Source organism: Corylus avellana, chromosome 10 (genome assembly GCF_965113065.1).
Source record: "Corylus avellana chromosome 10, dhCorAvel1.hap1.2, whole genome shotgun sequence".
In the NCBI taxonomy this organism is placed as follows: Eukaryota; Viridiplantae; Streptophyta; class Magnoliopsida; order Fagales; family Betulaceae; genus Corylus; species Corylus avellana.
Window position 1 is genome coordinate 15,792,245 of NC_142499.1, and position 26,267 is coordinate 15,818,511.

A 26,267-nucleotide genomic window follows, 5' to 3' on the forward strand; every position below is an offset into this window, starting at 1 on the left:
CTCGCCTAAGAAAATCGTCTTTATGAGTTTTTTTTTTTTTTTTTTTCTTCAAAATTTTGAGGGATTGGAGTTTGGTTTTTGACGGAGAGTGAGAATGCAGGCTTGAGGACGAGATCATGGAGCTGCAATGGCAGAACAGTCAGGTGGTGATGCACAGCTAGAACCATAGGTCGACGAGAAGATCTTCGCTGTCCAAGTACGATGACGCTGTGCTCCCTGCGGAGCAATCGGCGGCCAGGGAGATCCGATCGAAACAAGAACCGTGTAACGGCCCAAAGAAAAACTCTAGCCACATCTGTGCTATTACTCCAAAAGGGTTAGTCAATTTGGAGTTTCCCTAAAATTCATTATAAAGCCTAGTTTCACATAATAATTAGGCAATGTGAGACTTAGCACCCATGGCTATTTTTATAAACTACCGACTCTATGTAGGCTTCTTCTCATCTTCCCAATATGGGATAGGGGTGTTACAAACTCCCCCTCTTAAATTCCTGACGTCCTCGTCAAGGCCACGTCATCCAGTACTCTAGTACCACATAACCTGGTGCTACTAGGTGGCTCTAATACCACTTGTATCGACCCAGGAAAAAGTGCTAGCTACATCTGCGCTATTACTCCAAAATGACTAGTCAATTTGGAGCTTTCATAGAATTCATTATAAAGTCCAATTACACTTAGTAACTAAGCAATGTGAGACTTAGCACATATGAATATCTTTATAAACTATCTACTCTATGTGGGTTTCTTCTCATCTTTTCAATATGGGACCGGGGTGCTACAAACAGGCCGCTCACAACCAGAACCCCTAGTTGTTCATGCAAGAAGACGAAATGGCTTCCTGGCTTCATTACCCTCTCATGGACAACGAACCTGCCTTGGACAACACTTTCTGCACCAACCTTCTCTATCTGAGTAACAATCTCGGCAATTGCAACAATACGAACCCTACACTCCATACCAACGATGTCACAAAGCTTCATCAGGCCGTGATGTAGGAGTTGGGGACCTCTCTACAGCCAATACCTCTAGCGAGGAGGATGGAGCTGGCGGAGTCTAAGGTGCAGAACTTCGTGCACTTCTCGAGGCACAAGGCAAAGGTTGTCTGAGGAGAAGGGTTTAATCGAAAGTCGGTAGTGAGGGAATCGACGGGACATTATCGAATGCCGGCGTCAGCGGCTAGGCCTTCCGTTACGGTCCACAGATGTCGAACGTAGCAGAATTAGAGGCCTGAGGGGTTGGTAAACACTCATGGATGTTATCATGGGCAGTGTGGATATTTCACAATATAGGTAGGGGCAATCTGGGTAGAATATGCCTAAAAAAATCATGTGAGTGTCACGTAGTAGATTTTTCGTCTTCTCAGACAATAATAACTAGTGGATGGTTTAAATTGAAAATTTTTGAAACATTATGAGGGTACATTACAAATTTTTAAATATTTGGGTTTGAATTGAAAAAGAAGTCAAACTTCAGGGTAGTAAAATGCATTTTTTCTTTTATATAACATAGATTACCTAATTACTAATTATACATACTAAATTTATATAACTAACGAGTTGGGCAAACGAACCAATCGAGCTTTAAATGAGCTGAGCTTGTGAACCCCTATCGAGTTTTATCAAGCAAGTCGGGTATGTATCATTTACCAATCGTGCGAGTTTATATAGTAACAAGCAGGTTTGTACAGTATCAAGCTCGAGTTCGGGTCGAGTTAAACTGAGCGGATTGTTGAACAGACTGATTTATTTATAGCCTTACATGTTACTAAAACAACAATATGTAAACCAAATCCTTTAAAATGTGTTTTCTTTTTTTTTTAAAAAAAAAAAATTTGATGTGACATAAATATAAAAATATATAATTTTTAGTGATTTGTTAATGTTTTATGTATTGAATTGTTTGTTAATATATAGGGTTAAATTCTCTTTACCCCTTAAAGTTTCAGGAGTTTTTCAATTTGAACCCCAATGTTTAAAAATTGACAATGTACCCCCCTAATGTTTCAAAATTTTTTAATTCAGACCCTCTGTTACTAATTTTCGTCTAATTGGACGGAAATCATCCCATGTGCGTCTCACGTGAGATTTTAATGCCCTCTATTCTAATTTTACCCTCATTAAAACTGATGAAATTGAGGGTAATTACGTAATTTCATAGGTTTTAATGAGGGTAATTATATAATTTCATAGGTTTTAATGAGGGCAAAATTGAAATAGAGGGTATCAAAATGCCACGTGAGATACACGTGGGATGATTTCCGTCCAATTAGACGAAAATTAGTAATTGAGGGTCTGAATTGAAATTTTTTTAAACATTAGGGGGGTACATTGCCAATTTTTAAACATTGGACGGAAATCATTTCATGTGCGTCTCGCGTGGGATTTTAATGCACTCTATTCCAATTTTACCCTCATTAAAACTTATGAAATTGAGGGTAATTACATAATTTCATAGGTTTCAATGAGGGTAATTACATAATTTCATAGGCTTTAATGAGGGCAAAATTGAAATAGAGGGCATCAAAATGCCACGTGAGATACACGTGAGATAATTTTCGTCCAATTAGACGGAAATTAGTAATGGAGGGTCTGAATTGAAATTTTTTAAAACATTATGGGGATACATTGCCAATTTTTAAACATTGGGATTCAAATTAAAAAACCTATGAAATTTCAGGAGGTAAAGTGAATTATTTCCTACTATATATATATATATATATATATATATATATATATATTTTTGTAAGAATATATATATATATATATTTTACCATAGAGTAAAATACACTAGTAAAAATCATCAGTAAACCAACCCGCACTCTTCACGAGGAGCCACTGATCAGTCACGTACGCCACCATGATCATCGTATGTATCTTAATGTCAGCCACCGTATGGTCCGGAACATATATACGATGTACACAAGTGAATATGCGGATAAAAGACTTTACTGTTATGAGGCTCATAATTGGACCTCCAGCTTAACAACAGTAAACCTACGACTTGGTCTAAGCCTTGGAAAGCATAGCAGCAGCCCATCATTTTCAATAGCAAATTGGTGTCTTATATATATTACTTATAATGCAGACTTTATTGGATTCTTTTGTGTGATAGAATGCAGAGACCAGGCAAGGGGCTCCCTGTTCCTGATTTGTTTATATGTGATGGAAACTTCTTTCAGCTAATAAATAGGGGTTGGAAAGCTCGGGACAAGAAAAGAAAAAAAGACAAAAAGATATTGGGGTTGGAACGTGTTGATTGAAATTAGAGAGGCTATCATTTGACTTGTGGCTTCTCTCAATAAATATAGCTCTATTCTCCAAAGCCAAAAGTCTTGTGATTGTGAAGAAACAAGGGAACCTCCCTCAGAAGCATCTCTTGTTTTAAAAGCACCCTCTTGGATCATAGCAGAGTGAGAAAACAGAGAGCTTGAGAGATGGGAAGGGCTCCTTGCTGTGACAAGGCCAACGTGAAAAGAGGGCCATGGTCTCCTGAAGAAGATGCCAAGTTGAAGGAGTATATAGAAAAATCTGGGACTGGAGGGAATTGGATTGCTCTGCCTCAGAAAGCTGGTAATTTAGATTTTCTTGTCTTGTCTTTTTGTTTTCCATCATTTTTTTGTTCCAACTGAAATGAGGCTCTTGTAGGGCTTGTTTGTATTCTCTTATATTTATATATGTTTTGTTTGGTTTGGTTTCCATCAGGTCTTAAGAGGTGTGGGAAGAGCTGCAGATTAAGATGGCTTAACTATCTCAGACCCAATATTAAACATGGTGAATTCTCTGATGATGAAGACAGGATAATATGCAGCCTCTTTGCTACCATAGGAAGCAGGTAATCATAATATTTCTATCCAAATTTTTCACCCCTTTTTTACTGAAAGAGGTAAATTAATCAACCCAACAAACAAAGTACAATAATTTTTGTTTCCCTGAGCTGGAAGAAAAGTAGCTTCTTTTCGGTCTTCTCTTTTTTGTTCTTTATCTTAACTGCATCTGCATGACATGAGTACTCAGTTTACATTTCTTGTTATGCAAGTAATTTTTCATAACAAGTGAGTATTTTTTAAGTGCAGGTGGTCAATAATAGCAGCACAGTTGCCAGGGAGGACTGACAATGATATCAAGAACTACTGGAACACCAAGCTGAAGAAGAAATTAATGGGTGTATTTCCTCCACCCCAGAGGAAATCCCACCAAGTCTCAAATGTCCTTCAAGCTTCTTCATCATCACCATCATCATCAACATCCACATCATCATACCAAGGCAGCAGCAGCACATACTACAACACTACCCCTCCAAGCTCTTTCACAGGTCTAGAGCCCATTTCATTCACATCAACCCTTTTGAGCAGCAATTATTCTACTAATGCAGCAGCTCAACTTCTCCATGCCCACCAAAGCTACCAAGTAAAAGATCATAATAATCTGCTCATCTTTGGAAGTGATCATCAAGCAGCTAGTTGCAGCTCCTCTGATGGAAGTTCTAGCAGCCTGAATGAATATGGTGCTACTGATCTGCAGAATTGTTTCTACAATGTGATTGAAGGAAACCAGAGGTTCATGATCTCCAATGGTGGTGATTTCAACGCTTGGATTGAAAACCCATTGGACTATTATGGCCCTGAGGAAATCAAGCGGTTGATTAGCACTGGAAGTTGCAACAACAACAACCACCTTTATTTTGATGAACACAAAACAGAGGAAACACTTCAAACACACTACTTCTGATGCTGACTGTGGGTGAAATCAGGAAAAGATTTGAAGGGTAAAGGAAGTGATGGGTTGAAGATTTAGATTTAACTTTCCAAGAAGTTTGAAGGCTCATATTTGCAAGTGGGGTTAATATGTTCTTGTCTTGTTGATGGAAACACTTTTGAAAGTACATGTAAAAGTTTTCCTTTGTGCATTTCTTTTTGGGAAATGGTGTATGTTTTAGTACAGTTTTAGCTGCAGTACTGGTTTAGACATAAATTTCATCCATGCACAATTACTTCAGTAAATATCCATCAAATCTTTCAAGTAATTGAGCACTCTTTCTATCTTATGATTTTATATTAATTAGCTTGAAGGTGAAGGCCTTGGATATTTGTCGGTATCATCTGATAATAATTAAAGAAAATGGACTTAATGATAATCCTAATCTTAGTCTTCTTAAACAAGTATAATTTATAAAGGGCACATTAATTATACAAAGAAAAGCAGGCATTAAACTAATTGTACAATTATACAATGATGTTCTTAATTATACAATTATCAAGTGCCAAGTGGGGCAAAGTAACATGACTAACTTTGTTGTTGTCGATCTAATGGCACAGATTATGGCATGAAGATGAGAACATGATTAAAAAAAAAAAAAAATCATGTTAGGTTCCTGTCAAGCAACATTTATATCAATCAAATCATTATTGATAAATACAAGAGTTCGACCATTATTTTTGTTATTTTAATTTTTTCGTTTTAATTAAAATAATTCACATGTTGTCCGGTCATACGTGTGAAGATGGAGTATAAAAGTATTAATTAAATAATTAGATTTATTATTTTCTATAAGTTTAAGTTTTTGAGATAAGTGATTAATTAATTTAATACGGTGTGAATACAAAAGTTTTAAATTCGAATCTTGTTTCCACCATTGATCACCCCATTTTCGTTGAAAATTCCACATGGTGGGTATCACTTTTTTATTAAAGACGTGTAAGTTTTGTTTTTGAAAACATACAATTTTAAAGGCTAAACTGCGTTTTAAAAGTCAAACTGTGCGCGATTCTGTCAAGCGCGTAATTGCATTTTTAAAAATCACGTTTTCAAATTTAAAATCGTTACTTTTAAATCGTACTTTTTAAAATCACAAACCCAAACGAACTCTAAAAATTTGAGCTCAGCCGTGAGAGAATGTACTATTAAAATATTAACTAAATAACTAGATTCATTATTTCAACTTAAAGCCTAATTAAACCTTAAGATAAGTTGTAATTCAACAATCATGCATTGAATGCATTGGATATTTATTAAATGTATGATGATGGATGCGATGACATATGTTAGCACCTACCATAAAAAGAAAAGAAAGATGAAGATGAAACATGTGATGAGGATTTAAATAATTGATTATCCTTAGACAAGGACTGCCCCAGCAATATTAAGGGGCAGAAGCTTGGATTAGAAAATGGATTAATCAAAAACAAATCCAAGTTGGGGAACAGAAGACAAGTCACCCATAGAATCCTCATGGGGAAGCAGTCCAAGGGCCATCAAAAATAAATATGGCCTCAAGATAATAATGATGCTTAGATTTAGACAGATTAAGTATTTTAATAATTACTCACAAAAAAGAAAGAAAGTATTTTAATAATTAATTTTGAAGATAAAAGAGATGGGTGTGTGTGTTGACGATTAAACGCATTGACCTTTTCACCATTTTTGTTTGATTCTCGTACTAGATTATTAGAATAATGGGGTTTGCCAGCTAAAGGCATTTTGTGAAAAAAGATTGGAGAAATGTTTTTGTCTTGATGCTAATGGGATAGGTTTTCTGGGAATGTCTTTTCTAGTGGAGTTCAAAAGGTCAAAAGGTGTGGCACCTACTGACAAACTACTTTCTTCATAATGCAACGTTTTCTTTTTTTCCTTTTTAAATTATAGGAAAAAATTTATTTGATTATTTTAGTATATTGAACTTTAAAAAAAAAAAAAAATCAATCTCACCATTCCGTTAGGAATTTTTGTTAAATCATAACAGAGGTTGTTGAAATTTCTAAAATACCCTTATTTTAAAATACAAATTTAATTTTAAGTTAAGGGTAATTTTGTAATTTAATAAAGTTTACGAGAGTATAATGATAATTTTATCATTTTATTGTTTGATTAAACCCCAAACCTTAACCGGAGGAAGGGGCCAAGGGGGTGAGATTGCAAAAACTTGAAAGTTCGATATACTAAATTGAGAGTTTTTAAACTTTGAGAAGAACATCATAAAAGTGATAAAAATTCAAGTGAATTAAGTGAAGTTTCTCTTAAATTTTAAGGAGAACTTCACTTTCAATTATTTGTTTTTTCTTTATACTTATAAATGTTCTTTGCTTATTTATTTTTTATTCAAGAAAAAAAATAAACTTCATTAAAGAAAGAGAGAGAATGAAGAAATAACTTTTAAAGTGAGCTCAACTATATTTTAGATCGGAAAATCACCATAGCTCAACTCTATTTTAAGTTAGAGATGGCTAATCAAATGTTGTGAGGCTTTTTGAAAGAGTTTTATCTAAATTTATATAACAATCCATTTTAGGTAACTTGTCTTAGCAATTAAAGTGACAGACTTGACGTTTCTTATGCAATGATGGAATATATATATATATACTAGAAAATAGAAAATTTAAATTGAATTATGTATTTTTGTATATTATAACTCGGTAAAAAAAATGCTTATTTATAGTTGAATAAGGCTAATTAGAATAGGCAATACAATTAGAGAATTAATAAAAAAAGAATATTAGATAATAAAATAAAAATATGCAAAGAAATAAATCAGTCATGAAAAAAATGAAAATATTAATATTCTAACATCCCTTCAAACTCAAGGTGACAATTTAGGTGCCAAATTGAGTTTAGAAACAAGATCACAGAAATGTCCAAGTGGATATGCTTGGTGAGCATATCAGCCAACTAATTAACGGATGCAATAGGACAAAGACTGATACTTCTCTCCAAGAGATAATAGCACACAAAATGGCATTCGATCTCAATGTGTTTTGTGCGTTCGTGAAAGACAACAATATTATGTGCAATATGAACTACACTCTGATTGTCGCAGAATATAAGAGAGTTAGATGTCTAAGAAACACATATATCTTGTAGGAGCCAACGTATCTAGAGTAGCTTAGATGTATTGTAAACCAGGGCATGATACTCAGCTTTAGTACTAAACTAGGCAGCAATAGACTTTTTCTTGCTACACCAAGAGATGTGGGAATCTCACCCAATAAAAAATAATAACCCATGGTAGAGCAATGGTCACTGGGATCACCTGCCCAATCAACATGTGAATATATATGTAAGTCTAATGATGAGTGAAAAGAGAAATAAAAACTGTAAACAATATGCCCTTCACGTACCAAAGGATTCAAAGAAAAGTAGCATAGTGAACTGAGCACGATGTGGTTATGAACTGACTAACATGATGAGCCACATATGCAATATTTGGTCTTGCGACGTAGGATAGATGAGACTCTTAACTAATTGTCTATAGAGTGTGGCATCTGGAACTAACTCACCACAAGTGGCTCAAAGCTTGAGACATAGGGGACTATCAACAATTTTAGAATCAATAAGTCTAGCTCGTGAGAGGAGATTAAAAGTATATTTAGCTTGAGAGAGATAGTAATCATCTGAATCAAAAGATACTTCAAATCCAAGAAAGTAGTTAAGGAAGGCCAAATCCTTCATCTCGAATTACTAGCGCAAAAAATGTTGAAGGTTACAAAAGCCAGTAGTATCAACACCAGCAATAATCATATCATCAATATGCAATAAAAGAATAATAAGACCAACATCATATCTCCGAATAAAAAGTGCAAAATCATAAGAGTTAGAAACAAACCTAATATTTACAATAGTGGAGCTAAATTTGGCAAACCAAGAATGTGGAGTTTGTTTCAACCCATACAAAGCAAATCAGAACTGAAAAACTATGTGTGGAGGATGAGTGTATTTAGGAGGAGGATGCATATAGATTTCTTCACCAAGATCACCTTTGTGAAATGCATCTTTTACATTCATTTGGGATCGTGATGAGAGATGCAGAGATGTTTATTGATGGGATAATAACAGCAATAGCCTGTATGTTCAATACCATAATCTAGAAAAAAACAAAAAAAATGGTTAATAACGTTTTTGGTACCTGAGTTTGCACTTTTTTATTTTTTCCTTCTTGAGTTTTAAAACCGTGTAAATCTAGTACCCAACCTATGAGAAAAGACAGAATCAGTACCTCCGTCAATTCAGTCAACGAAATTAGCACATGTCACTCCCATAATACGCCACGTGGCATAAAAAATTAAAAATAATAAAACAATAATTAAAAATAATAAAATAATAATTAAAAATAATTAAATAATAATTTTAAAAAAATTTTGGGGGTGGCTTGGCCATTTGGGAGTGGCCGAGCTATCCTCTTTGGCCATGGGGGTGGCCGAGCCACCCCCTTGGTGCCCAAGGGGGGGGGGGGGGGGGGGAGGGGGAAACTACCCCTAGTGAGTATTGGGGGTGGCTCGACCACCCCCATGGAGCCAAGGGGGTGGCCGAAACCACCCCCAATGGTGGTTTGGGGATGGTTTCGGCCCCCCCAAATATCCAAGCCACTCCCAATTTTTTTTTTTTTTTTTAATTTTTTACGCCACATGGCCACCCCCATTTAACCGGATGGGCCTTGGTGCCCAAGGGGGGGAGGGGGGGGGGGGGGGGGGGGAGGGGTGCGAAACCACCCCAGCGAAGGTGGTTTGGGGTGGTTTCGCCCCCCCTGGCACCAAGAACCACCCCCATCCGGCCGGCCACCCCCAATTTTTTTTTTAATTATTATTTTATTATTTTTAATTTTTTACGTCACGTGGCGTATTATGGGAGTGACACGTGCTAATTTCGTTGACTGAATTGACAGAGGTATTGATTCTGTCTTTTCTCATAGGCAAGGTACTAGATTTGCATGGTTTTAAAACTCAAGGAGGAAAAAATAAAATAGTGCAAACTCAGGTATCAAAAAAATTATTAACCCAAAAAAAAAAAAAAAAAAAAAACGAGTTCTAATTTAATGCTTTCATGAGGTTGAAGAAGACTTATAGAGTAGTGGAAGTTAGGACCTAATTGATAGTGTAGACAATGATAAGGGCAGTCTCTCCCAAAAAAATGATTTATGTATATCATGTGTACAGTTATACTTGAAATGGTAATGTGTATTGTAACGTTTTTGTACTTGAAGGCTATGGTTTGTATTGATGATACAAAATGATACTGAGGTATTTAGTCTTTCAACTTAGATTAATATTCAACCTTCTGCTGATTATGATATTTACCGTTATAGGTAGCATTTCCAGCTAATTACCAGTTAATTTCATTGGAGGCACTGCGAGTAATACTCCGAGTTAATTACCATAGTTAATTAATTTTAAGAGCATTATAGTGGGTCTCTAATACCCCAATACCGCATTCGGAAGATAATTAGCCCATATAAAATGGTTGGATTATAAAGGAACTAATAGGTGCTAAGTTTCACATTGGTTACTTATTAGGTGAAATTAAACTTTATATGTGATTATAGGGAGCTCCAATTGTGAGTTGACTATTCTTTTTAGAGTAATAATGCATATGTGATTGCCACATTTTTGGGTCGTTAGAGCATTTACAATGAGCTCCTAAAAGCTAAATTTGAGGAGAAAAATTTACTTAATCAAATTTGTAGAGCGACTTTTAAAATGAACCAAATATCAAACTCTCTATATCTTTCTCTCATTTAGTTAAATATTATTTTTTATTAGTTTTAAACCAACCACTTTAACTGTAATATTTCAAGTTGGTTGTAGATTGATTTCTCATTTTGAGAGATTGGAATTTAAGTACAGCTGAAATTAATTGATTTCTCATTTTAACGGTCATGAATTGTTTGATTTGCACTGTAATGAGCCACAAACCAAATGAAGTTGGGTGAGCATTAATGAATCATTGGTTTAAAACTAATGAACCAACTGATGCACATGTGAGTATTAAAACTAAGGGCATTCTTTGAACGCCAGCATTAATTAAAGTATTGGAGTATTAAACCTAAGAATGGTGGCTTTCATTAATTTAGTTGTTCTTTAGAATTTGAATGGTACAACTGATATTACATTTAGGTCTTGTTTGGAATGATCGCCATCTCTAATCAATTTAAGATATTTATAGAATTCATTGAATGCTTTGAATTGCTTAATTTTAGAATGCCAACTGATGCCGGTTTGAAGAAGTTGTGTTTAGAATACAAACCCTAAATTCAAACCAAGATTCATCAACCAAACAAACACTTTACACAAATATATTTTTTTTCTAGATTTTAAAACTGAGTAGTTTTAAAATGATAAGTACCTCAAGTCCATGCTTATTCAACAAAACGCCTATACCAAGTCATAGTCGACTTTATTGGAGCATTTGCAATAATAACTTGCACAACTACAGTATCCTTGATCAGCCTATGCAAACTGCTCTCCCTTTGCAACAATGACTGATTTTATTATTTCCCATTAACTTTTTTGTCCAAAAAATGAATAAGCATCTTGATCAGGTTTCCCCAGTGATAGGAGACCTTTTCATAAACTTCGAATATATCCAACTCATACTCCTACCTTTGTAGTTGTGTGGTATCTTTTCATACTTTTCCCCCTCTTTTCCCCCTTTCTGGGTAAGTAAAGGCATCTCTTCCATTTTCAGTGGGAAATATGAGGTTAAAACATATCACTTCCAAGACAAACAGGTGGCAGATGGAACGAACTAAATAATCAATTAGATATTGACAGCATGTGATAATAAGAATTGAGTATGACATTTGGGTTTTGTACGTGGGAACAGAACAAATCTATGAACAAAATGCACAAATGATGGTAAGAAGAATTCAAATATGCATTTACAAAAAATCCCATTGCCAATAGACCTTCTCTACAATCCCTCCACCACTCTGGACAGCAAGGTGAAGCGTTTCAGACACAGGAGGAACCCCCCAGAGTAATGGCACTGCAACTGTCATGGTTAGTTTCTCATGCAAACCACCTTTGCTTGCTTTCTGGGCAGCAACAACCTGAACTTCACAAATGATTCAGATTAGTGACTAATCCAACATAATCCAAAACATGAGCTATTGCACATATTTTAAAAGAGTAAGCAGATCTGCAAAGTCCACAAAAATGCAACCCAGTGTTAAACATGTAAAGGAACCATTTGAAGAAGTAGACAAGAACCTGTGGTTATAAGCTGAAACAGAGGTTGAACCACTAATACATGGTTCCCTTTCACCTGAACCAAATGAAAATACGTTGCCCAGGGAGCAAAATGTTTGAGATACACATTTTTATGACTAGTGTAACCACTCCATTTTGCTAAACATGTAACACTTCACCTCATTGACACACAATATTGTCCGCTTTTGGCTCCCCCTATTCAGACTTTCCAGAAGGTGCGAAATTCTGATGGGATCATGACTATCACGGCTTTAAAACGCATTGTTATCTATCTCTATACCCAAGTGATGTGGGACGTCATAAAACCGCACCTTAGGGCAACAAATTCTAAACCAGTTTTGTTCGCTCCACAAATTCCTAGACAGCCCAGATATATATTGAAGTCCCAGAGAGCCCAACACATTGCAAAATTTATGGAAACTAAGTACAGAAACAAACCCGACTCGCCAAAATGAGGCTGAATCCTAATTTCCATCACCAAGGAGCTAGTTGAGTTCATTCCTCAAAAAATGCCAAGAAAACTTTAATCTATTGAAAGGAAAAGTGATCCAACTAAAATTGCAGCAGTCCAACTGAATCTTCATTCTTGAATAAGTTTTATCTTTGAATAAATAACACTTTGTGAATATGATTGGGAAGTATAAAAACTAAGTGCAACAAAAACATGAAGAATTCAAAGATAACTGAAGTGCACTATTGGTGCTACTGTTGAAGAGTAAACCACACAATGCTTACAATCCTAAAATATCTCCTTAAGCTCTTTGGTATAATCTTAAGCCTACTATTGTGAATGTGGCCACCTCCAAACTAGGATTATTCTGCACAACGTCTACAACGGTCAAAGAAATATAAAGTTGACTTGAATATACAATATACATACAAACTCACGGGGAAATATGACATACCTCCCCACCATGCTCCAAGACAGTGTCTTCCACAACATCACTTAGCATCTCGATGGAACGGCAGAACCCAAAGATACAAAGTCTTCTGCCCATATCAAGTCCCTGAATGAAAACTTCAACATTAATAAGAGAGAAGAAAAAGAGCTTGGAACAACCGAGGCTGGTTAAAGAACAGAAAAGCTACTGCTTACATTTGTAGCCGCAATATCAAAGAGTGCACCCAAACATAGGCCCTGTTGTGGATCCATGTAATCCCTCTCTTGAAACCGCTGAAATCTTTGAGCAGCTTTTGATCTTCCTTGCTTCTTCTGTGAAGCATACACATTTATTAGCTAATCTAATAACGCATTCAAAACTTAGATGGGTTGTACGCAATAGCAAATGAAATATAAGCATCCAAGGCAATATACCATCATGCTCAAGAATCCATATCAATGGGGATTTGCAATAGAAACCACAATACAATGCTGCAAAAGAGGTACCAAATACAATGTACCATTTACAAACAGAACAAGTTGTATTTATCAATCAATAAACAACTGATCCCAAACCACCAAAGTTACAGATGATCTTCCTGAAAAATAATTATAATAAAATTTTATTCTATATTCCTCAAAGTATTACAGTTGCCTAAATAAAAGTGGCGTACATCCGAAGAAGAGACACGCCGAGGGACCATGGAGCCTCCAATCTGAATGAGACCATCAGTAGTGAACAACGTTACTCTCTCCTCAGGAACCCATTGAATTTCTGTATCCCAAGAATTATAAGCCATCAATTTCGTTGGAGTTGTAAAAATTAAGAAAGCAAAAATATATTGTTTTGCCATTTTTGGTTAAACGCATGCAGCATCAGCTGCCATTGGTGAGTTCTCTACCATAACCAAAACTTGATTGACCAAAACAAATCGTTTCAGTTTCTAATCTAATACATGGAGGGCTTCAAGGTTTGGGATCAAATCATCCGACAGCCGTGTGATTATAGGAAAAAAAAAAAAAAAAATCAAATATATGAATTGACTTACCGCTATCACCGTCATTCCATGGGAAGAAGCCAAAAGATTCTTCGGCGAAGGAGTTTCCCGAATCGGCAGCCTTCGTTGTAAAACGGAGGAGACGAGAGGGGCGAGGACGAGAAGATGAGGATTTCGGAGAGGGAGTAAATGCGGGGAGGGAGGAAGAGGGTTCTCTGGAGCGAGAAATCGATGGGACACAAGGGAATGGAGAGAAGCTCAGATAGGAAGTTTCCGCCATGAGAGAGAGAGAGGAGAGATTCTGTAGAGAGAGAAAGAAACGGAATTTTCAGAGCAGAAATAGGGGGAGGAATCTAGGAAGGAAAAGTAAAAGGAGGGAAAGATAGGAAAGGGAAAGGGAGAGAATTTGACGCCACATTTGGAGGATGCCCACGTGTCACAACGGTACATTTTTTGCCAACCGAAAAGACAAAAAAGCTTCGGAAACAGGTTTGAAACGGTCGGTCTTAGGCCTCTTGGGCTTTCCGAATGCTGAGACGAAAGATTGTCCTTAAGGAAGATAGATGAAAATGCACGCCTACCCACCCTCAATGAAATGGAGAGGAGCTGGCCCTCTCAAGTAAGGGATCGGCTCATTTTCGAGAATATATATAGCATTTTTCTTTGTCATATGAACTTCATGGTAGTAGAGAAATTTCATTATGAGATACCGCTTCAGCCAACAAATAGTATTAATGTTATACCTTGCTCAATTATTTTTTTCATCCTCTGAAGTTGATACGGCATGATCTTTATAACATTTGGTGTATGAAAATTGATTTTTTGATTGGGGGAGCCACGTCACATTAGTTTTAAGGGATAATGGGAGATAATGAGTAGTCTTATATACTATTATTTTATCTTCCTTTTATCTTTAAAGTTGATGTGTCTTTTAAAGTTACAATTAGATTTAAGATTGATCACAATTGATTTTTAATTAAATAGTGATTTTAAAAGCTAAATTAATTTTGGGAATAAAACGATAGTATATAGGATTACTAGGGGATGATAGAGTGATGAATAGAATTACTTTAAGTAGATTGATATATTACTGCTATATAATTGAGATGATGTAGCAGTGAAAATGAGCTCTTAGTTTTCTTTTTCCTTTTTCCTTTTTTTTTTGGTAAGTGCTAATCTAAGGGTTAATTTTTATTGCCACATCATCAAGTTATATTACTTAGCAACAAATTACTAAGACTTTATACCTCATTTCTCATTATCATAATTAATTCTTTTTATTTTTATTTTTGGAAAGAATCATAATTAATTCTTAAACAATACTCAATTGAGTCAATTGAATCTTAAACATAAAATGAAATACTCCCAATCGTTTAAGGCTAGATATGTTCATTAAAGAACACAAAAAACACTTCTAATCATAAATACATGAGAAAAATGTTCAAAATACTTAATTAATAAAGAGAAATAATTGGTGTCAATAATGCGGAAATGAAAGGTCACAAAATAAAAATCATAATGAGTTTGGAAATGCTAAATTACATCTCTCATGTGCATCAAAACACTTAATCAAAATGGGAAAAATTAAAAAATTGTCATGCTGCCTTACCATCGTTGTAACTTGATGTTGGGGAGATAAATGGCTTGGAAGTTTTTCCCATAGTACATTAATATGCATCTTTGAACACAATTCATGCCCAAAAGCCTAAGCTAATGGGCTTGGGTCCACTTAGGTATGTTAAGTAATATTTTTCTTTATACTTTTTTAATATGGAACTCAACACTCACAAGTGCATTCACAATAATCTTCCCCTCACTTGTAAGTCTCTTGACCCAACTCCTCATTGTTTGTGAGTCTTTTTACATTTTCAAGGGTGTCCTGCATCAAGAGTTGCTCTGAGGACCACAAAGGGCAACTCCCAAACTAGACGCGTCCAGACACTCGTCCTAAAAAGCTAATCATGACTCTAATACCACTTGTTGGGAAGATAAACGGTTTGAGAGTTTTTCCAGTAGTACATTAATATACATATTTAAACACAACTTAAGCCTAAAAGTCTAAGCTAATGGGTTTAAGTCCACTTAAGTATATTAAGTATTCTTTTCTTTTTCTTTCTAAATGTGAGATTCAATATTCACAAGTAAACAAAACTAATGAGCAAAAAAATTAAAAAGTAACACTCCTCAACTGATTTCAAATTGGTCGAGTAAAAATCATATTTTTTTTTAAAAGATTTTCCTTAAACATTATTCTTTAAATTTGAAAAATCCTTCTTAAACATACTTCTTTGAACTTGACATAGGAATAACTTCTTCTATGGCCTGTTACATACTATTATGTCCTGTATGTGAGGGTTGTGTGATCCTTTCGATCATGACAACAACCCGTGGGCTCGGATGTGCCTTGTGCTCGGATTTTATCCCAATCTCTCATCTCTTTTTATTTGGACTGTGTCCCACACAAGCCCAAATCACTACTTCATAGTGATTCATGTTTTAAGATAAAACATGAAAAAGTAAAAGACTGTTAACATGGTCAAATTATATTAGCTTGTAGAGGAACCCAAAGGGGAAATATTTTTTTACTATCTCATTGCTTGTCATATGTTACTACTAATCACAACTAATTCAACTTAATAATTGTAATTAAACTCTAATTTAACATTTTTGAATTAATAAATCAATCAATCTCTCAAATAATTCTTATTGTTAACAGTTGATTCCTCCACAAAATATTTTGTAATTGAATTAAAGTCAATTAGACTTTCACTTTAATTTACTACCTCTTTTTCTTGAGTACCTAATTTAATCACATTATTGTTCTCTCACTTGTGAAATATCATTTCATGAAGTAAATAAATATTTTAGTAACTTTTACTAGAATGTTCCAGCTAAAGACTTAGAATAATTTATCTATTAAATCTATCTTACGGATAACTTTTTAATCTGTTTGATGTAGTCAAAGGAATTTGATTCCAACTTGAGGATGCAGTTCTCACAATGCTATATATGATCATCAAACACACTGACAATGTTGATAGCAAAAAGATCTCACTATTTAATGCATCAAAGTGACATCTACTTTGCATTTGAGTTCGTGATACTCTCAAGATTTAGAATCAATGTTGTAAGAAGTCTTGCAGTTTCACATGATTCATTTTGACAGTTTTTTAAAGAAACAACAACTCTAATGGCTTGTTTAATGCAATGAATTTGGACCAATACATCAATCCGAATTCACCACTTTACATGATCAAGATAGACCATCATATGATTGATGTGTGACAGTCTTATCAAATGTAATGCACAGTTTCATTACTGTCTAGGAATATTAGGTTGTAGATTGAAACATTTATGGTCTAGGATATTCTATGTGATAATCTCATTATTCTCACTAAAGACCATATTCAATGCAATATAAGGATTATTTACATGCATAAAATAAATGTTGCGTGCCAAATATTGCATATTTGGACCCTTCAATTTGCATTTATCAAGCCTGTAGTTTTATTATATTCTTATGTTTGTGTTAGTTTTGGCGTTTTAGTATTTTGCAGGTTGTTAAGGGAAAACTGCGCTCTTAATGTGAAAGATGCAAAGAAGTTGAAGAAAAACATTTCTGGAGCTGGGATCGAGCGCACCACACTGGTGCTCGAGTGCATGTGCGCTCGAGCATGGCCACAGCAGTACACGAGCATAGCTGCACCACTTAAGAAGAAATCATGCTCGAGTGCGCTCGATCGCACTCGTCTTGGGATTGAGCGCACTGGCGCCCAACATCAAGCTAGCAGTGCCTAAGCGCTACGCCGCTGGATGAACAGCTGGACTGGGAGGTGTAAAAGCGAACAACACTTCGATATGATAAGTTAAAGAAAAATATAATAGAAGAAAAAAAAAAAAAAAAACCCTCCTCAAACTAACTGCTGTTTGCGATAGAGCTCCACAATATTTAAAAGGTACTAAAGTAGCCCATCAAACTATCAAATTGTATCAAAAAGACCACATCTTTTTTTATATTATGATAATACCCCTATTCTTTTAAAAACTAAATAAAAAGAGTAATAAAATAAAAAATAAACAAAATTATTTTTTAAACAAAAAAGAATAATAAAAAAAAGGCGAATAAATACAATTTTTTTTGGGATAAATAAAAAATTACTCATTGTACTTGGCTTAAATTACAAATCGCTTGTGCGATATAAAAAATATGGATAAATGCAAAATCAAACCATGTGGTTGGCTCAACTGGCAACCACCCCTTTCATTTTTTTTTTTTAATTTTTTAAAAGATACCCATTGAGGTTCGGGCAGCCAATTTTGACATGACCTGCGAACCCGACACGAACACGACACGAAGTTAACAGGTATTGGGTTTGGGCTTATTGGGTTCAGGTCTTAATCGGGTTTACCCGATTAAGACACGATTAAATTCGTGTCTGGCTGGTCCATAGGTCAACCCGCCATACATGTTTAATAAATGGGTCTGGCGGGTCAGCCGGGTCTCGGGTGACCCACTAGACCCATTAATTTTTTTTTTTTTTTTTTTTTTTTTTTTTTTTTTTAAAAAAAACCTATGTCTAAGTTCTAACTAAGTTAACCCTAACGCTCACTGACTTACTCACGGCTTCACTTCAATCTTCACACACTCACAATCACCCCAGCAGCCGCCAACCCCCCTACCCAAACCGATGACTCTCTCTCCCTCTTGGCTCTATCTCCCTCTCTCATCTAAATATATAGAAAAAACATTATCTATATATTTCACATACAGGCTACAAATCCAAATCCTAAGAATACTAGAAATCTTGATAAAAATTTAGTAAGGTCTACAAATCTTTAAGATATAAGAATTCCTAATTATTATTAATAAAAACTTCTAATTCCTAATGGATTTACTATGACAAAAGCACATTTTAAAAAGTAACCAAACATAACGAAATTCATGAAAAGTGGGGTTTTTGTCCTATATCACTGTCCAATGCACATAGACCACAAATATCGTAGCTCCTAATTAGTGAGACTTGACTGTCCATTGATTATTTCATACACTCATGTCTGATTCCATTATTTTAGAGAAGACAAAGCTAGTGACAACATAACTGAGTCTGCATTTGCGGGATTGTTTAGCAATGAACTGTTTTTGTTCTTGGAGCAACAAAGAAGTCATGTCTGTGTTGGACAGTGACATGACTGGTGTGAGGGAGTACATGTTGGTCAATGCCATGTGCATGTTCTGACTTTTTCAATTTTTATTTTATTTTTTTTTTATGACAAGGAACCCACTCCTGCAGAATAAACTTCGGACTCGTGTACTGTATCCTAAGAAGTTTTCCTACATAGATTAGGGCAAATTTGGGGGTGTGGCTCTAAGGGAGAGTTTGCACCTAGCAAGTCTCGAACTTGGGATCTATGAGGTGATATTCCCTAAGACTAGCCTCAACCACTAGGCCAACCCCTTGGGGTTTTTTTAAAATGAGTGTTATCCTTCGTTGAGTGAAGAATGATTATAACCATACTTTTTGGGGGGGGGGGGGGGGGGGGGGGTGTGTGTTATCCTGCTAAGTGAGGAATGGTTATAACCATACTTTTTTTTTGGGGGGGGGGGGGGGGTTGGATCCATTGATAAATTATGGTGTGCTTAAATATGAGTATTAGCACACAGGTGCCAATGTGGCCTGATTTTGGAGGAATGTCGTCCTTTCATCAAATCTATGTCACATCTTGGTTATGGAAATATTATTAATGCTTTTTGAAAAAAAAAAATCCATGTACTAGAATTGAAGGTAAACCTTAAAAGATGTCTGCAAAATTTAGTAAATTGTATCATTTTGGCACTAATTATCTCAGAGGAATTCTCTCATGTGCCTGTTGAAGCATGCAATAACGTTTTGATCTTATTGAATGATAGTAAACTCCAGCCAGGGAACAGGAACAGTGATTGATAATTTTTCAGTAATTCTTCTTTGTTTGGAACATTGGCGCATAAAATGAGAACTGAATCAACTTCAAGGCTCACAATGGCTTTCAGGTCGCATAATTGAATCAATTTCAAGTCACACAATGGCTTTCAAGTCGCATAATTGAATCAATTTCAAGTGGCACAATGGCTTTGCTGTTTTGTATTGTTTCTATTTTGATAAACATTGGTACATACAATGTTTTTTCAGCAACTATAAGCAGGGTAGGTGAGTTGAACCTGACAATTTCAATTGAATCAATACTGGAGTCATATTCATAAAAACAATGACTCATCAGCACAAAACCTTTCTTAACAAATTTCACAAGCACATTGGTCCACATACAAAATAATTTGCAACTTCAAACGACACATTCTCTTATTAAAACTCAAATCAAATCAGAAAAATGGCCAATACATATGACAACATGTAGTTCTTGAAAATCAAATCAAATCCCATCGTTTTCACCCTCCATTCCCGGGTCCTTTTGAATTGCTTGAAAATCCCTCTAAAGCTCTGCTTCTCCTTGCTCTCACACAAGAACACTTCTCAATGAGCTCTCCCTTGATTTGAGGATCCACTGGGGGCATCATAAGCCTATGGTCTCTTGGTCCAGCAGCCCCCAAATTGATGAGATTGACTTCGTGGGGCTTGCAGTCCTCTGCTTCAACATTTTCTTGAAAATCCCTCTAAAGCTCTGCTTCTCCTTGCTCTCACACAAGAACACTTGATAGCAAAGAACCTTGCAGACCCCTTCCCCCTCTGGCTCCTTGAGGAACCTCTTGTCTTCCATGTAGGATTGGATCCTGATGATGGTTGCTCTTAACCCAGGCTCTTCATGTGCTTTCAGTGCTTCCAGAAAGTTGTTAAAGATGATGCTAAGCGTCTTCATGAATTGAGATTTGTATTTTCTGAAGAGAGCAAAGCCTGCCATCTGTGGAAACATGCAATCTTTTAACCTCAAAGGTTTTCAAATATTATGTTTGTGAAAGTGCATCACTTTTCCAAACTGACTCAACTTACTTCCAGGAATGCATACAGAGCAACACCCGTATATCGATTAGCAGGAAGAGCGTTCAAGAACCTTGCAATCCATGCCCAACCTTCTTTCAGACCATGTATGTTCTAGACGCCCTCTACTTCCGTCTGCCAAAACAGTCATTCTTGATAAGCTCCTTTTGTTTTCATGAATAAAGAGACTAAAGATAGGTGTGATAGTAGTACCATATCAACAAAGCTTGCTTTTTGTGAATTGCCTATAACTAAAAATAAAGCACTTCAACACATTAAAAGTCCAAAGCATAAGATCATAGATACAAACCTGAATCAAAGCCCCATATAGTTTCATGTAGGACTCTAACTGTCTCAAATAGTCCTCAATGCTCTCAATCTTTCCGTCTCTTTCTTTGTATCCAATAGCCTTGTAATAAGCCTCTTTGGATTCAAATACCAACTGTAGTGAAAAAATAATTTAAATTCCATAGTCATAGCCAAATCCAAAACAAGAGCAGCAGTAACAAGAGAGAAGGCCAAGCAATTTAAAACTTTCCACTTTAGTATTTTATTGGATTCGTCAAGAACTTGAAAGAATAATTATAAAAATCACCATAGCACGATGATACCAAACATTAATAAATAGCTTCTTTGAGTTTAATAAACGTCACCTTTGAGTACATTATGTGCTTTGGAACAGTGTAAATGCAAGCTCTGTGGAGCTCAGCTAGAAGGAGATCCATTGCAAGTGGAACCTGAATCGAAAGATGAGCAAATAAATGTAATTATATACAGCTTTGGTTAACTACTCTTCAACTCTGACACATGACCTAGTAGGACTTTCACACAAATGACTCAGGTGTTAGTTCAGCAATATCAATGCAATTGTACAGAAAAAACTCTATATCTTTAGTAAATTTAGAAATCAATATTGCTAAATGGATGAGTTACTTTGGCATAGCAAGACTTTATTATTGCATAAACACTGATTCCAAGGAAAGGAGCACACAATTTCTTCCCACAAACATGCATGTACGTACATATGAAATGAAGAAATGGCATTACCTTTCTTCGTGATTAGGATTACTATGATTAAAATGTTTAATGTGAGGACCTGTGCACTTTACTAGTCATATCAATGTATGTGTCGGCATGTGTATTTCCAGATGAATAGAAATACAAGAACAAAGATCTAAATCCTGATGGCTATCCTCAAACATTTGAATCAAATTCATGACTTTAAAAGCTTTCTTCCAATTTCACAATAATACCTTCCATGAAACTCCCTCTAGGCTTTGTTTCATTAAGATATCCCTAAAAGGTGCCCACATCAAACCCTCACCATACCAATTATACCACTACTATCTGCATCAAGCTGACATCACCCTCGGCTTACAGAGCGTACATATGTTTTCTCTCATAAGCACAAAACAAGCCAAAATAGTCCTTAATGTAGCAATATTTTGAAGTTTTGACATGGATCCTTTGGTTTTCCAACCATTGAATATCATCCTAATGTGTAGAAGAAAGTTAAAAAGAGCATCCAACAGCCATTAACCAATGAAGGATCTCTTTAATCAACATCCAGCAATACCAATGAATTTAACATGATGTACCTATGAAGTAACAAGAACAATGACATGGCCACATGCAAATGCATCGTTTTCAAGGCTTTCACAGTAGGAGACAACCTGTATCAAAATTGAATAAGGAGTGTTTTATGTAAGTATCCTGTAATGGCAAAATTTCAAACCAGAGCATAATAGTAGAAAGTCTATGACTAATCAAATATGATGACAAAAAATTATGAGCTGAAGAGCCTCTCAAGACTAGATCCAATTAATTTCTTAAAATAAGAGGAAATGACTATTTAAATTCCATTGTCAGACAATCTCAAACTGTTAAGGCCTTACATGGTAATAAAAGTCATGTTAGATTTTTTTTTCTCTTTCTAAACCCATAGCGAATTCATGGTAGAGAACTTTTACAATACAATGGTTAAACCAAATTTTTCTAAGTTCTACCTTCTCCGTTGTTTTAGTTTGCACGTACGCTTACAGAGTATTTAGATCAAATTCTAAATGTTGTCCTTCAACTCTATTTCCATATACCAAATAAAATCCCATATTTTCCAACATTGAGCATATTTAACATGCATGTTTCAAAGTTTTCCCTCTATCCTTCCCATTCTCATGACTTTTATGATACAAACAAAATATAAATCAAGGAAGAAAAAAACAGGCACGTCTTTGGCCAAATACTTGAAATTACCTTCTTTGCAAATGCTGCAATGCTGATGGATTGAGGGCAAAGAGGATCTATGAAAATCTTAAAAATATCATGCGACTTTTCACTGCAAGTTGTAAATTGATCAAAACAAAGATACAGAAGTATTAATTACATTATTGCAAAGAATTTTAACCAAAATGAAGATCATGAATGAAACCAGAATTTGAGTTCTTTAACAATGAGACTTGCTCAGCCTTAAAAAGAAACTCATCTTCTCTACAGCTCTGCAAGCTAAAGCTGATGGATTGGCTAACCAGAGCCAATCACAGAGCCTTAGAAGACAATCAGCTATCATGCCAAAAGCTATAAAATGCCTCAGTAGTAAGTTCATACAGACTCCAACCTAAATCATGCCACTAGATCAAATCATCTCAAAAATAGGAAATCCCTCATCTGTCTTAAGAGGCTGAAGCAGTAAGTACATTCTTCACAAATGAATAACAGATGATAAATCAACCAGTCTGATCAGTTACAATCACTTTATTACTTTAGTGTCTTGAATGATGCAGTAAAAAAAACCCAAAAAGGCGTTGGCACTTAATTTACCGTTCCAACCAGCCAATCTAGTCCACCAAAGTCAAGGGTAAAAAATCCACTTGAAGGCAAGCAAAAACTAAGTCCTTCATATCACTGTTAGGGCAAGTCCCAAGAAAAGTTGTGATTGGCTAGTATGAAGGGAAAAAATTGATGTCATTTGAATACTTATCGTGATAATATAATTTAGGATGTACTAGTCAATGAGCTCTAGCTCAAAAAATACGTACACCCACAATAAAAATGGGGTGGAGGTTGGTTGGGTGTGTAACTTAGGAATTGAATGCCAAAAATAAAAATAAAAATTAGGTACAGAAATGTAGATAATATAAGAAAACCAAAGCCTATTGATTACGAAAACTTTGGCTGGATTCAATGAAACTCAAATCCACCTCACCTGACAATCTCTTTGGTCCCACTTATTTGTTTGATCAACCTAGAAAAAAAAAAGAGAACATGTCACTCACTATATAAAGGAAGCAGGTCAACATACCCCAAAGGAAAAATTGCAGGAGATCCTATATATTGTATACTTTGAATTCAATAAAATAACTTACTAACAATTAGAAATCTAATCTACAAACAACATTATCCAGGCATCAATAAACTTAAGGAAAATAAATATTCCAATATCTCAAAACTTAATATCTGTAGAGCCTAGCAATACCTTATTGTAAGCCAACCTTAAGGCGTTGTTTCTTTCCTCTACCTCTATATATATCTCTAGTCTGCTCTGTTCAATATTATATAGTCCATACTTCGAAATTTGTAAGACATGGTCAATTTCAGTCATTTTCTACAAAAATAAAAAACACACACACACACACACACACACACAAAAAGTTAATGCATATAAAAAAAAAATGGCAAAATAAATGACTATTGTTGCAGAGTATTTCTTCACTCCATGAATTGCTTTCACCCAAAAAAAAAAAGACTTATTTTTTTGTAGTGTTTATTTATGTTCTTGATGATTTTCTTCGTGCATTTTGTATGGATTTTTGACAATATTTTTGGTGGGGTTTGTTTGAAACAGAGGTTTATCAAAGGATCAAGAGAGGGAGTTAGTGCACTTTGCTTTCGTATGCTTCAGATGTGCTTTTGCAGAGATTTGATGTGGTTCAGCAAACAAGATGTTTGTTTAAAAAGAATCCCTAAAAATGACAACACTACACACGAAAGGCCCATATATTCCCTAAAAATAAGAAAACCTAGATTCAACCCACAAAAAATCTGAGATTCAGATTTAGAACAATCAAACTCATTAGAAATCCAAAAACAACTAAAAAAATGGGTTCTATGTGCCACTACCAGAGGAGGAGAAATCAAAACGAAAAAAAACAAGAAAAAACAGAGAAATAGGGTAAAGACTACACATATTACACACAAAATAATTCACAATAAGTTACTTCAAGACTTGTAAATGACACATAATCGCACATCCAAATGAAAGCAAACAAACATGGATCAAGATATCAAATTCATTCCACCAAGTGAACCTACAAAACCAAAAGTGATCACATGGGCAAAAAGAACGCTACCCATAAACCCTAAATACGGCTTACCCATCAACAAAAATCAACCTTCAAATCACATTCCGATCTAAATCAAAAAACCCAGACTGAAAAACATCCATTACCGTTACACACTGGTTGAGAGCGTCGAGGGAAGACTCTGAATCTAAACAAGATGGGGGCTGAAACCAAACAAAACAAAAGAAACCGTAAGGCGACAAAAACCGTGAGAGCCTCTGAATCTAAACAAAAACAAAGAAAACCAAACATACCTTCACTGAGAGGCGAGACAGACCGTGAGAGTCGAGGAGAGCACGAAGCGTCAGAGCCACAGAGGCGACGCGCGAGACGCCGAGAGCACAGAGAATCATCAGTGATGATGAGAGAGCGAGACGTCGAGAGCGTCTGAGAGAGAGAGGGGTGGCAGGTGATAGTCTTCGGAACAATTAAACTTAGGTTAGGGTTAGGGTTTTTTTTGGGGAAAACTTCAGAAAGTCCCTCCTGAACTTTCAGCCATTTTGACAAGCACCCTCTGAATTTTCAAAACTCTCACGTAGACCCCTTGAACTTTGATTTGCTCTCACTTTGGACCCTTTTAACGTTAAAGTCAAACAATTTGATTTTTTATATCCATTTTACCCTCCCCAAAACGACGTCGTTTTGGGGAGGTAAGTATTGTAGTTTTAGGACACACAACGATGTATTTTTGGAGAGGGTAAAATGGGTATAAAAAGTCAAATTGTTTGACTTTAACGTTAAAAGGGCCCAAAGTGAGAGCAAACCAAAGTTCAAGGGGTGCTTGTCAAAACGGCTGAAAGTTCAGGGGCTTTCTGAAGTTTCCTTTTATTTTATTTTATTTTTTATTTTTTTTTAAGGTTGGTTCTGAATCAAGAACCCCGACTATTCTTAAGAATTGGCGAGGGATTTTTTTACAAATCTGAGCCATTGAATTAATCTAATGGCTCAGAATAAAACACCCACTTTTTTAGTGGATGGTATATTCCCGAGGCTAAAAAAAATTTCCCTTGTAAGTGGGAAAGGGGAAAATGAGATCCCTTGCTTCTTCTTATTTTTGATCTCTTTCTAAAGAAAAGAAAAGAAAAGAAAAGAAAAAAAAAAAACCCACCA

General features: G+C 35.5%; 2 protein-coding genes and 1 pseudogene across 5 annotated transcripts; 1 reads left to right on the forward strand and 2 right to left on the reverse strand.

The window, feature by feature from the left end:
• The first annotated feature begins 3,229 nt into the window (after positions 1-3,229).
• On the forward strand, positions 3,230-4,951 carry RAX2 (Duplicated homeodomain-like superfamily protein). The gene is made up of 3 exons (XM_059607395.2): positions 3,230-3,569; positions 3,702-3,831; positions 4,073-4,951. The coding sequence occupies exons 1-3, from the start codon at positions 3,434-3,436 to the stop codon at positions 4,725-4,727; spliced, it is 921 nt and encodes a 306-aa protein (XP_059463378.1). The 5' UTR covers positions 3,230-3,433; the 3' UTR covers positions 4,728-4,951.
• Positions 4,952-11,515: 6,564 nt separating this feature from the next.
• On the reverse strand, positions 11,516-14,272 carry LOC148583397 (D-tagatose-1,6-bisphosphate aldolase subunit). Of its 3 annotated transcripts, XM_088511169.1 has the most exons (6): positions 13,904-14,272; positions 13,529-13,629; positions 13,071-13,187; positions 12,880-12,981; positions 11,975-12,029; positions 11,685-11,814 (listed from the first exon to the last, which is right to left on the reverse strand). In XM_088511169.1, the coding sequence occupies exons 1-6, from the start codon at positions 14,130-14,132 to the stop codon at positions 11,774-11,776; spliced, it is 645 nt and encodes a 214-aa protein (XP_088367295.1). In that variant the 5' UTR covers positions 14,133-14,272; the 3' UTR covers positions 11,685-11,773. The 3 variants fall into 3 exon arrangements, with proteins under 3 accessions (XP_088367294.1, XP_088367296.1, XP_088367295.1); XM_088511168.1 differs by lacking the exon at positions 11,975-12,029 and having other exon boundaries at positions 11,516-11,814; positions 13,904-14,261; XM_088511170.1 differs by lacking the exon at positions 11,975-12,029 and having other exon boundaries at positions 11,668-11,819; positions 13,904-14,268.
• Positions 14,273-20,037: 5,765 nt separating this feature from the next.
• LOC148583398 (mRNA export factor GLE1-like) lies at positions 20,038-25,510 on the reverse strand (annotated as a pseudogene). Its single transcript, XR_015909379.1, has 9 exons — positions 25,412-25,510; positions 25,242-25,321; positions 24,023-24,061; positions 23,074-23,155; positions 22,419-22,493; positions 21,474-21,557; positions 21,131-21,262; positions 20,833-20,955; positions 20,038-20,743 (listed from the first exon to the last, which is right to left on the reverse strand). The product of XR_015909379.1 is annotated as an mRNA export factor GLE1-like (transcript).
• Between the last annotated feature and the right edge of the window lie 757 nt (positions 25,511-26,267).

Bases quoted from the DNA above. Each gene is read 5' to 3' on its own strand.
- RAX2 (XM_059607395.2), top strand. From the start codon at position 3,434: ATGGGAAGGGCTCCTTGCTGTGACAAGGCCAACGTGAAAAGAGGGCCA. The intron at 3,570-3,701 runs GTAATTTAGATT...GGTTTCCATCAG, and splicing joins TGCTCTGCCTCAGAAAGCTG to GTCTTAAGAGGTGTGGGAAG. The intron at 3,832-4,072 runs GTAATCATAATA...TTTTAAGTGCAG, and splicing joins TTTGCTACCATAGGAAGCAG to GTGGTCAATAATAGCAGCAC.
- LOC148583397 (XM_088511168.1), bottom strand. From the start codon at position 14,132: ATGGCGGAAACTTCCTATCTGAGCTTCTCTCCATTCCCTTGTGTCCCA. The intron at 13,630-13,903 runs GTAAGTCAATTC...CTTGGGATACAG, and splicing joins ATGGAATGACGGTGATAGCG to AAATTCAATGGGTTCCTGAG. The intron at 11,815-12,879 runs GTATGTCATATT...TGTGAAGTTCAG, and splicing joins TCTTGGAGCATGGTGGGGAG to GTTGTTGCTGCCCAGAAAGC.